Source organism: Hyperolius riggenbachi, chromosome 3, assembly GCF_040937935.1.
Source record: "Hyperolius riggenbachi isolate aHypRig1 chromosome 3, aHypRig1.pri, whole genome shotgun sequence".
Classification (NCBI taxonomy): domain Eukaryota; kingdom Metazoa; phylum Chordata; class Amphibia; order Anura; family Hyperoliidae; genus Hyperolius; species Hyperolius riggenbachi.
This window is the reverse complement of record NC_090648.1, coordinates 312,952,637-312,965,179: the sequence shown is the minus strand read 5'-3', so window position 1 is coordinate 312,965,179 and position 12,543 is coordinate 312,952,637. Positions and strand designations below refer to the sequence as shown.

Sequence of the window (12,543 nt, the reverse complement as noted above, 5' to 3'; positions counted from 1 at the left end):
ATCCGCAGACATAGATGCAGAGAACTGGCGGCGGGGGATGAATCAGCGATGCCCCACCCACGTGTTCAGGAGTGAGGCGGGCGGGCGGCCATCCATCTGCGGTAATGCATGCTGTAAACTGGCGGCGAGTGGAGATCGGCCATGTCCCATGTGTTTAGGAGTGAGGAAGCCATCAATCCATGGGCATGACACATGCTGCAGACTAGCCTGCAGCCCGCACGCTCCTCTCCTCTGCCTCTCTCAGTCTTTCTCCGTATGCAGCCGGTTTCAAAAATCACGCAGCGCTACCGGCTTCCCGTACTTCCTGGTGTATGACGTCCTATCACCGCGTGACCTGAAAGAGTCACATGGTCTTTCAGGTCACGTGGTGATAGGACGTCATACACCAGGAAGTACGGGAAGCCGGTAGCGCTGCGTGATTTTTGAAACCGGCTGCATACGGAGAAAGACTGAGGCAGAGGAGAGGAGCGTGCGGGCTGCAGGCTAGTCTGCAGCATGTGTCATGCCCACGGATGGATGGCTTCCTCACTCCTAAACACGTGGGACATGGCCGATCTCCACTCGCCGCCAGTTTACAGCATGCATTCCCGCAGATGGATGGCCGCCCGCCCGCCTCACTCGTGAACACGTGGGGCATCGCTGATTCATCCCCCGCCGCCAGTTCTCTGCATGTATGCCCGCGGATGGCCGCCTGCCTCACTCCTAAACACGTGGGACATGGCCGATCTCCCACTCGCCGCCAGTTTACAGCATGCATTCCCGCATATGGATGGCCGCCCGCCCGCCTCACTCCTGAACAGGTGGGACATCTGATTAACACCCGCCGCCAGCTCTCTGCATGTATGCCCGTGGATGGATGGCCGCCTCCTGCACATAGAAGAGAATGCCGGTATTGCTCAGCTGAAACCGTACATTCGGACTATAAGACGCACAGACTTTTTCCCCCCAGCTTTGGGGAAGAAAAAGTGCGTCTTATAGTCCGAAAAATACGGTACTTGTTCAGGGTCTATGGCTAAATGCATTAGGCCCGGTTCACATATGCGTTTTTACGGAACGTAACCGGAGCATATACTGTATAAACGTAACGGATGTGAAAGGATCCAATGTTAACCTATTGGACCGTTCACATGTGTCCGTTGGTATGGATACCTTAAAAACGAGAGCCCAATTAGTGTAGTACTTTAGTAGCAGATGATAAAGTATGTAATCAAGCAATGGTTATACTCACAAGTATAGGTTGCCACAAAAGGCAATCACTGGATAGGCAGGTGGGGGGAATTATAACCTGACCCACTCAGGTATAAGAAGTCGCTCTCTGTAGATAGGAAAAAGGGGGGATACAACCCTCCACCAGGGGTGGACTAGTTGATTTGTAAAACAGTATAACCGAGGTGCCAACAAGAGTAAAAGTGATTAAAAAACGTTTAAAAGGGGGAAGTTGGTGGACTCGCCTCCCTCAAAGAAAAAAAACGGACAATGGGACGTTACTCACACACAAGTAAGTTTTATTAAAAGCCCCAAGATTTGCAACGTGTTTCACGGGTCACTATCCCGCTTCATCAGGCAATAGTTTGGAGGGTACACAGTCTGGTCACACACTACGTTGGCTCCTCTGTTATACTGTTTTACAAAGTTGGTATGGATACGTTCCGTGGACCAAAAAAATGCAGCAGGCCCTAATTTTCTGGACCGTTCTGCCCAGCGGAATGGAACCGGACAAAAAATGCTGTTGCATTGGGGCAATGAGGGAACAGAACGTTTCTTCACACTAGTGAAGAAACGGACCATTCCACAGGGGATGGGGGAATGTGGGGGACTTGAACCTGAGTGGAGGGAGGGTGGGTGCAGCAGCCGGGTGGGTGGGTGAGCGAGGGTGAACCGGGCCTCCAATACATATCTGAAGGCCGGCGGTAAAGGCATCCGTCATCTTCCGCGTCATGTGACTAGTCACATGACGCACTGTGTAATCACAGCTCAGGAAGAGGAAGCCTGTATGTATTTGCTGGCAAACTGAGTGAAAACTGATCCGATTGATTGGTTATCAGATCAGTTTTCACAATCTGTTTGCCAATGTGCACAGAGCCATCCGGTGAAGTGGAGACCGGATCCGCTCACCGCATCAGTTTGGCTCATTTTTTCTAATGTGAACTGGGCCTTATGCTGGGCATACACAGATGCAATTATGCGCCAGATCGAGCCGCTGGCTCGATGCTGACGCATCCCCGCTCGTCCGCGTGGACCGATTCCCGCTCGTTCCCGCCGGCGCTTCTTATCAGCCGCTCGATTCCCCACTATTGTCCGCCGGCGGGGATTGAGGGGGAAATCTATCCGGCAGGTCATCGGACCTGTAGGATATTATCAATCGAGCCATCAGCGGCTTGATTGATAAGGAAAAAGAAACTCCGTGTATGCCCAGCATTAGAGGCAGAGGATCTGTAGGACAGCCAGGCAACTGGTATTGCTTTAAAGGAAATATAGCAACCTCCACATAACTTTCACTACAGTTGTCCTTAAAAGCACAGATTCTAGTAATAATTACAGGTTCGGGGGTAGCAGGAGGAGGGCTAGCATCGAGATGACTGGATTGGCGGCGTGTCGTTCGTTAGTCGGGGACTTACCTGTACTGATGTGAATGATGTATTTACAGTAGTAGTAGGATCTGAAATAATAAGTTCAGAAATTTCTCAGAGGTATGAGACGTCCTTAATTTATAGGCAGCATTTAGAGTAATTAATGCTGGTAAAGATGGTGCTAATTATGTCTAAAATGTGACATTAGGGATAACGCAAGGATATAAACATGGAGTTTGAGGGATATGGAGGCTGCCATGTTTATTTCATTTTAAACAATGCAAATTGCCAGGCTGTCCTGCGGATCATCGGCCATGTATGAAAGATTAGCCGTATCGAGATCAGTCAGGCAACTGGCATTGTTTGAAAGGAAATTAATATGTCTGCCTCCATATCCCTCTCTGTTCAGTTGTGTTTTTGAAAACTCCACAGTTGTTGGCATGTGATCTGAGGTGGTTGGGAATTGGTAACCACGCTATTAACCACTGCCCATCTGTATGTGCTTTAAGGACAGGTTTTCACTGCACAAAAATCATTAGCAGAGCTAAACTGAACAGCAGGGATGCAAACGGATCCCATGCAAAGCAATAGGATCCTTTTTTTTTTTTTTTTTTTATGCACAGCGAATATAAAGAATAGCAGTGCTTCAAAGATGGCCATACAATTATAGATGGTCACCAGATCTCTGTTTGAATCTGATCAGAGGGGAATCAATTAGCTGATCACACACTACGCAGATTTTCAGTAGGAGGGCAGCTGGGCTGCCCAAGTCTCTCTTTTCCATCTGTGCTCCCTCTGGGTGTTGGCAGCAGAGCACTCACTCGTACCGCCGACGCGCCTCCTCACGTGTCCAGTGGCTGTTTTCAACGTTGCACACCTCTGTGTCTCCCCATGAGTCATGCAACAAATGCTGGAGGCCAAACTCTAGAGATTTGGCATGTATGCTGTGGAAGCTCTAGTGTTTGACCTTTATCATTTGTCACTTAAAACAAGGAGAGAAAACTTGTAGCGGAGGAGCGCCTCGGCATGGAGAAAAAAGGTGGTACAGATGAGCGTTAGCTCTGCTGTCAACACTCTGCATCGGTTGTTGCCAAATTAAATGCAGCTAGTGACAAGACAAATAACATTTATATTGCGCTTTTCTTCTGGCGGACTCAAAGCACTCTAGCTGCAGTAACTAGGACATGCTCTATAGGCAGTAGCAGTGTTAGGCACTCTAGCCCAAGGTCTCCTACTAAGGGCACACAGAGTGTTCATTATAGCTACAGCAGGTGCTGAAAACTGAGACTCTCGCTACTACAACTGCTGGAGCTCCAATCTGTATACCAATGTTTTTTACCATGCAGTGTACACAAGTGGAGGTGCCAGCAGTAGCAGAGGACCCAAATGACAGGTACACCACGCAGGAGGGCGATGCAAAACGGATGAAAAACTGATGCCAACGTAACAAACAGATCTGTTTGAAATGGAAAATTGTTCAGTTTTTACAGGATCATTTTTTTCATCTGGTACAGTGTGAACCTGTACCGTCATTTTGCATGAGCCAGTATTAAACTTGAGAAAAGTGGCTTTCACACCACTGCAATATATGTTGTATTCACTTACCGTACTTTTCGCCGTATAAGACGCACTTTTTCTCCCCAAAAAATGGGGAGAAAAAGTCCCTGCGTCTTATACGGCAAAGGCAGGGAATCCCCGACTTCCGAACGCCCGCCGATATGAACCGCGACCCGCCGTCGGGGATTCCCTGCCTGTGGTGCTGCTGTGGCCGTCTCCTTCCTCCCCGCTTCCCTCTACCCACACCTCGGGTCCCCCCTGCGTGTCCTCGGGTCCCCCCTGGGTGAGAAACAGCAGCGCTTACCTTCTCCATCTTGCCCGCGGTGATTGAAGACATCTGGCTTCAGTGGGCGGCTTCCTCTAGTGCCGGCTTGTAATGACGCTGTTTTAGAGAGCAGACACATGGGGGCAGAGAGCGGACACATGGGGGCAGAGAGCAGACACATGGGGGGGCAGAGAGCAGACACGGGGGGGCAGAGAGCAGACACGGGGGGGCACACAGCAGGACCATGGGGGCACACAGCAGGACCATGGGGGCACACAGCAGGACCATGGGGGCACACAGCAGGACCATGGGGGCACACAGCAGGACCATGGGGGCACACAGGAGGACCATGGGGGCACACAGGAGGACCATGGGGGCACACAGGAGGACCATGGGGCACACAGCAGGACCATGGGGGCACACAGGAGGACCATGGGGGCACACAGGAGGACCATGGGGGCACACAGGAGGACCATGGGGGCACACAGCAGGACCATGGGGGCACACAGCAGGACCATGGGGGCACACAGCAGGACCATGGGGGCACACAGCAGGACCATGGGGGCACACAGCAGGACCATGGGGGCACACAGCAGGACTAAATAAAGCAGCTCCATTTAAGATTAATATTGGTACCATACTGTATAGTCTGTAATTTTGAGGTTAATGTCCTTGTGCTGACCAAAGTTCTGTGACGGGGCAGAATTTGTAACGCGAACAAAGTGTTGTTGCTCATGGGGTGCTTTTTCTGTATTCCGTGTGGAACCTTTTAACAATCCTCATTCTTTAAGAACATTTCTTCTTTAAAGAGACTCCGTAACAAAAATTGCATCCTGTTTTTTATCATCCTACAAGTTCCAAAAGCTATTCTAATGTGTTCTGGCTTACTGCAGCACGTTCTACTATCACCATCTCTGTAATAAATCAACTTATCTCTCTCTTGTCAGACTTGTGTCTGGAAGGCTGCCAAGTTCTTCAGTGTTGTGGTTCTGCTATGAACTCCCCCATCCAGGACCCTCTCTGCACACTGCCTATGTGATATATAGATTAGTGCAGCTTCTCTCTGTTCTATTATCTTTTACAAGCTGGATAAATCCTCCTCTGAGCTGGCTGGGCTTTCACATACTGAGGAATTACATACAGGCACAGCTGTCTGCACTCTGCAGGAAGAAATAGCCTGACACTTCAGTGGAAGATAGCTGCAGGGGGAAAGAAACACACAAATGATCTCTTGAGATTCAAAAGGATGGCTGTATACAGCCTGCTTGTGTATGGATGTATTTTCTATGTGTGGACATACTGTACATCAATCTACTTCCTGTTTTGGTGGCCATTTTGTTTGTTTATAAACAAACTTTTAAAAACTGTTTTTAACCACTTTTAATGCGGCGAGGAGCGGCGAAATTGTGACAGAGGGTAATAGATTTCCCCTAACGCACTGGTATGTTTACTTTTGTGCGATTTTAACAATACAGATTCTCTTTAAGGGGATACTGTAGGGGGGGTCAGGGGAAAATGAGTTGAACTTACCCGGGGCTTCTAACGGTCCCCCGCAGACATCCTGTGTTGGCGCAGCCACTCACCGATGCTCCGGCTCCGCCTCCGGTTCACTTCTGGAATTTCAGATTTTAAAGTCAGAAAACCACTGCACCTGCGTTGCCGTGTCCTCGATCCCGCTGATGTCATCAAGAGCGCACAGCGCAGGCCCAGTATGGTCTGTGTCTGCGCAGTACACTCCTGGTGACATCAGTGGGAGCGAGGACACGGGCGTGCAGGTGCAGTGGTTTTCTGACTTTAAAGTCAGAAATTCCAGAAGTGAACTGGAGGCGGGGCCGGAGCATCGGTGAGTGGCTGCGCCAACACAGGATGTCTGCGGAGGACCATTAGAAGCCCCGGGTAAGTTCAGCTCATTTTCCCCCGACCCCCTTACAGTATCCCTTTAAGGCTGGTTTCACAGTGGGACGTTACAGGCGCACGTTAGAGTAGCCTGTAACGCAGCCCACCGCACAGTACTGAAAAATCAATGGGGCTGTTCACAGTGCGGACGTTGCGTTACATTGTAACGCTGCGTCACAAGACAACGTACTGCATGCAGTACTTTGGACGCGGCTGAGCCACGTTAGACTGCTTACACATGCTCAGTAATGTTGGGGAGGAGCGGAGAGCGGCCAGGCACATGGCTAATTAATATGCACTGCACGTTATGACGTGCAGTGTTTACTTCCTGGAGCAGCCGCTCTGTGCGGCGATTGGCCGGCGGGACCACGTGATGCCGCATGCGCACAAGAGTGCGCATCACGGCATCACTGACGCCAGAGTGAGCTGCACAACGCGGCTCACTCTGACGTCCAGATCCAGCACCACCAGGCGTTGAGTTAGGGGGACGTTATGCGACCTTAACGACCCCTCTAACGCAACGTCCTGGTGTGAAATTAGCCTAAAGGTGTTCTGTGGCCCTTTTTCAAAATGCAATTTAAATGAAGAGATAGGTTCATTTCATAAGTACCGTATTTTTCGCCATATAAGACGCACTTTTTCTCCCCCAAAAATGGGGAGAAAAAGTCCCTGCGTCTTATATGGCAAAGACAGGGAATCCCCGACTTCCGAACCGCCGCCACGTCGGGGATTCCCTGCCCGTTTGCGGCCTCCTGTCTCCCTATTTGTCTCCCATCATGTTTGCCGCATGCCTGCACTGCATGTTTGCCTCCCGCCACGTGTTGTCTGCCCTCCTCCCGCCCGCTGTCTGCACAGCTCCCCCCGCGTGTTGTCTGACCCCCCGTCCGCTGTGTGTATGGCTGTGTTGTCTGCCCCCCCGCCCGCTGTGTGTACGGCGTCCCCGCGTGTTGCCTGGGCCCCCCCGGGTGTGTAGTAACAGCGGCTTACCTCCTTCATCATGCCCGCGGAGACTGCAGACCTCCTTCCTCTATGCGCGTCTTCCTCTAGTGCCGGGCTTGTAATGACGCGTCATCGATGACGCGTCATTACAAGCCCAGCACTAGAGGAAGACGCGCATAGAGGAAGGAGGTCTGCAGTCTCCGCGGGCATGATGGAGGAGGTAAGCCGCTGCTACTACACACCCAGGGGGGCCCAGGCAACATGCGGGGGAGCTGTACACACAGCGGGCGGGGGGGGGGGGCAGACAACACAGCCATACACACAGCGGGCGGGGGGTCAGACAACACACGGGAGGAGCTGTGCACACAGCGGGGGGAGGCAGACACGTGGCGAGCAGACATGATGGAGATCACAGGCATGGTGGAGGAGACATGAGGGGGACTGCTGGATGAGTGACAGTAGGTGGCATGGGGCAGGCAGATGGACGGCATGGGGCAGGCTGATGGACAGCATGGTGCAGGCAGATGGACAGCATGGGGCAGGCAGATGGACGGCATGGGGCAGGCTGATGGACGGCATGGGGCAGGCAGATGGACGGCATGGGGCAGGCAGATGGACGGCATGGGGCAGGCAGATGGACGGCATGGGGCAGGCAGATGGACGGCATGGGGCAGGCAGATGGACGGCATGGGGCAGGCAGATGGACGGCATGGGGCAGGCAGATGGACGGCATGGGGCAGGCAGATGGACGGCATGGGGCAGGCAGATGGACGGCATGGGGCAGGCAGATGGACGGCATGGGGCAGGCAGATGGACGGCATGGGGCAGGCAGATGGATGGCATGGGGCAGACTGGAGAATGCATAGGGGACACAGGGGGAGACATGGGACAGAAATGGGGGACACAGGAGGTTACCATTTGAGGGATAACATGTACAAGGCTCTCCTGGAATATGGACATACCAGGTTGAGTATTTTTTTTTTCCCCTGGTTTTTGCCCTCTAAACCTGGGTGCGTCTTATATTCCGGAGCGTCTTATACGGCGAAAAATACGGTACTAATCTTTTTTTTTTTTTTCCATGCCTCATGTAGAAACTGCTATGCTGTCTCTCTCCTGCTCCTTTCTAATTATTCGAATATTGTACTGCAGGAAGAGGCAGACAGTCTAGCAGCTGTTCCTCCCTGCTATTGGCGCTCCCCCTGCTGTACTTCATCTGAGTCATCCCTGACCTTTAGCAAGCTCCAGACAGCAGGGGGAGAGAGATCTGCCTATTGTGGCTTCAGCTCATCTCTTGTGCACAGCAGTACAGGGAGACTGTGTACTGACCTGGAAGCACTTTACATTGCAGCCATCTTGCCCAAAGGTTTAAAAATTATATTTTATTAAGTTATTTATTAGCAGCGGAGAGTGGTGGAAATAGGAGAAATGAAGAGGGGGAATAATTGGGGAAACTGTAATATGTTTAATGTGCTGTAAATGCACCACAGATCTTCTTTAACCACTTTACCCCCACGCGTACGCATTTCTCCGTCCCTTTTTCCATCCTTTCACCACCAGGGACGGAGAAATGCGTACTTTCCACGCTCCCGCCGCTGCCCGCTCGCTTTAGCGCGCACTCCCGCTTGTAAACACGCCACCGGCCGCTCGCCCGGAGATCAATGAACGGGGAAATCCATTCCCGTTCGTTGATCTAAGCCCCGCAATGATCCGCTGCTTCTCCGATAAGCAGCGCGATCATTGTGAAAAAAAAAAAAGTTCCCAGCCTCTCTGTACTTTGTCGCATAAACAAAATGTTACTGTGGCCATCTTGTAGCCAAATAGTAAAACTACACCCTAAAGCATTTTTCACTTACAAATAACTTAGATGTACACACAAAATTAACTCCTTACCTCCCATACTCCCCAATTTTTTTTTTTGTAATTAAAAAAAAAAAATCACAATAAAAAAAAATACATAAATAGTTACCTTGGGGACTGAACTTTGTAAATATTTGTCAAGAGGGTATAACGCTGTTAATTTATAAACTATGGGCTTGTAATTAGGGATGGACGCAAAACTGAAAAAAATGCACCTTTATTTCCAATTAAAATATTGGCGCCAAACAGTGTGATAGGGACATCATTTAAACGGTTTTATAACCGGGACAAAAGGGCAAATAAATTTCATGGGTTTTAATTACAGTAGCATGCATTATTTAAAAACTATAAAGGCCAAAAACTGAAAAATAATAAAAAAAATTCCCACATTTTTTTCCTATTTTCACATTAAAACACATTTAGAATAAAATAATTCTTGGCAAAATGTCCCACCTAAAGAAAGCCTAATTGGTGGCAAAAAAACAAGCTATAGTTCATTTCATTGTGATAAGTAATGATAAAGTTATAGATGAATGAATGGAAGGAGCGCTGAAAGGTGAAAATTGCTCTGGTAGACAAGGGGTAAAACCCCTCAGTTGTGAAGTGGTTAATAACTCTAATTTTATTTTCTTCTCAAGGTACATACATATGTCAACACAACTGGGGTTCAAGAAGATCAAAAACAAAATGTCCCAGCTCCACCGGAGCAACCAGTTTCCAATGCTGAAGACAGCATTGCCCAAGGAGAGCCCAGTGCCATTCCAGATAAAGACCCACATGTTATCATAGAGCCTGAAGGAGTGAAGTTTGTTTTAGGGCCAACTCCTGTACAGAGACAATTAATGGAGAAACAGAAACTGGAGAAACTTGAGGAACCAGAAGCTGGTGGAAACGGTAGTAGTAATAACTGCCCTAATAGTACGGAGTGGGACACTGGTTATGACAGTGACGAACGCAAGGATACACCTTCGGGCCATAAGATGGTTTATGAAAATGTTAACGGACTATCACTATCTGCTTCTGGACCAAGGAGGGGACGCATTCCACCACCTCTTTCCACAGATGGACAAAATGTAAATAACTCTGCTCAGAGGAGAACTGCATTGATAAACTATGAAAACTTACCATCTCTTCCTCCTGTATGGGAAACCCGAAAGTCAAGTAAGGAGGAAGAAGACCTTCTAGGACCAAAGACGCCATCTCTTAATGGTTTTCACAATAACCTAGACCCAATGCATAACTATGTGAACACAGAAAATGTTACTGTCCCACTAAGTGCTCATAAGGTTGAGTTTTATAGACGTCGGGACTGTGCACCAACGGTTTTTAATTTTGATATCAGGCGCCCAAGCTTAGATCACAGGCAGCTTAATTATATACAGGTTGATTTGGAAGGTGGCAGTGACTCTGACAACCCCCAGACACCGAAGACACCCACCACTCCTCTTCCCCAAACTCCTACCAGACGTACGGAGTTGTATGCTGTGATAGACATTGAAAGGACTGCTGCTATGTCCAACCTGCAGAAAGCACTGCCTCGCGATGATGGTACTTCTAGAAAGACTAGACACAACAGTACTGATTTACCCATGTGAGCCTCTAGCAGGTTACGCCATTTGCACCTTTTCCGGTATTTCTCTTACAAAACTAAAGACTTGTATAAAGAAAAATGGAAAAAAATGCCATTCACGTCTTAAACACTAACACGTTTTTCATAGTTTTTGTTTTATTCTCTGTTCTTTTCAATGTGCTTTTGTCTAAAGGGAATTTATGTAGAGCAGGTACTCCTAAATATAGATTCACTCTACAGTAGTAGTACGTACTGTGTAGTTACATAGCTGTATTGCCTTTTTTTGTTCTACCTATTGAGTTAGGTTGCAGTGACATGCCAATTTTGAGTTTATCAACTTAACTAGACTTTGCCTATATTTTGCATCTAGACTATTGCCATTTAAAGCTAAAGATAACTTTATTTTTGGGATGCCATTTACAGTATGAATGTGTGATGTTATATACAATTATGTATTTTTATACTAACTTTTTATGAGTCCAAAATTTTGCCAAATTGTTGCACCAGCATTTTGTGTTCAGGCCATTGGTACGACTGTACAGTTGCTTTTGACGATGTGTTAAAAAGTGCTGACCTTCAACTTTCTAGCTAGTGAAATCGCTCAAGCGTTGTTACCTTTTGCACATTAAGCACTATTCAGGCTAAAATGGCTGCCAGTGTCTTAATTTTCTGTGGCAGGCATTTGGTTGTGTAAGAATCTAATTCTCTGTGTGAAGGTTTGGTATTTTTTAGTTACAGTATGTCAAGATTGCATTTGTTTAATGCAGACATATATACATTTGTATAAAGGCCAAAAATGATTCCCCCTTTTTTATCATATTGTATGATATTGTAAGATTATTGTATGTTCCTAATTTGCATTATAAAATTAAATCTTTTTCATACTTTAAAGTATATAAATAGTAACTTTGTATAAAGGTAGTGTAGACAGTTTTGATTTTTTTTTTTTTTTATTTTATTAAAGAAATGTAGATGTGCATTGCCAAACGTTTGACATTTTTTGAAATATCTTAGGTTTATTTGTGGACTAAACATTCCATGATACTCTTGATATGTTACCCTTCGAATGCTAGGAAGCACGCAGCAAGAAAATGGGCAGTCTATTACCACGCCACTCGTGATGTAGAAACAGCTGTGTGGTGAAGCTGGCCTGTTCTTGGAATAGCACACTGCAGAGCTAAGAGTTGCTTCTGCTTTTTGCACTGAAGGGTTAAAGCAAATAATACTATGCAGAGACTTTTTTTTTTTGGTTCTTTTTTTTTGTTTAAAGGAAAAACTTGGTTCCGTTCTGGATAGTCACTTTTAATTTAATTTTTTGGTGTGCATCAGGTACTGATATTGCTTACCAAATGTTCATTAAAATATATATTTTTTTTATATTGACATTTTTTTCATTTCATTGGTGCCAACATCATTTTGTAGCATGGCAATAAAATACTGATTACACAGAAGTCTTGTCTTTTTCTTCAAGTGGAATACTGTCATAGTAGCCAGCCATTTCAGAGAGTCCTAGGAGCACTGCTGAGCAATCCATACTACTCTGTATCATTGCTGGCCTTGGTGGTGCATGCTGCAGTGCTGCTTTACTCAATAGAAGTCCATGGGGGTGCCTGTCCAGCAGGGTAACCTGTGATGGACCGTGCTCAGCCTGATTAAAGGGATACTGTAGGGGGGTCGGGGGAAAATGAGTTGAACTTACCCGGGGCTTCTAATGGTCCCCCGCAGACATCCTGTGCCTGCGCAGCCACTCACTGATGCTCCGGTTCACTTCTAGAATTTCAGACTTTAAAGTCTGAAAACCACTGCACCTACGTTGCCGTGTCCTCGATCCCACTGATGTCACCAGGAGCGTACTGCGCAGACCCAGACCATACTGGGCCTGCGCAGTA

The 12,543-nt window shown here is 47.8% G+C and overlaps 1 protein-coding gene and 1 long non-coding RNA gene across 6 annotated transcripts in view; one reads left to right on the top strand and one right to left on the bottom strand.

Moving 5' to 3' along the window:
• Positions 1–12,076, top strand: part of FRS2 (fibroblast growth factor receptor substrate 2) — a 105,005-nt gene extending 92,929 nt beyond the window's left edge. For all 4 annotated transcript variants that reach the window (XM_068276693.1, XM_068276694.1, XM_068276692.1 and 1 more), the window contains one exon: positions 9,723–12,076. In XM_068276693.1, the coding sequence (XP_068132794.1) occupies positions 9,723–10,679 (957 nt within the window). In that variant the 3' untranslated portion in view covers positions 10,680–12,076. The remainder of the gene's footprint in view (positions 1–9,722) is intronic.
• The window catches only part of LOC137563776 (uncharacterized), a 35,579-nt gene that overhangs the window by 3,323 nt on the left and 19,713 nt on the right, over positions 1–12,543 (bottom strand). Inside the window, exon 4 of one of the 2 annotated variants that reach the window (XR_011030434.1) lies at positions 2,619–2,659. The exons of the other annotated variant lie outside the window; for it this stretch is intronic. This is a non-coding gene — a long non-coding RNA (uncharacterized lncRNA). The remainder of the gene's footprint in view (positions 1–2,618; positions 2,660–12,543) is intronic. 2 annotated transcript variants of the gene reach the window in all.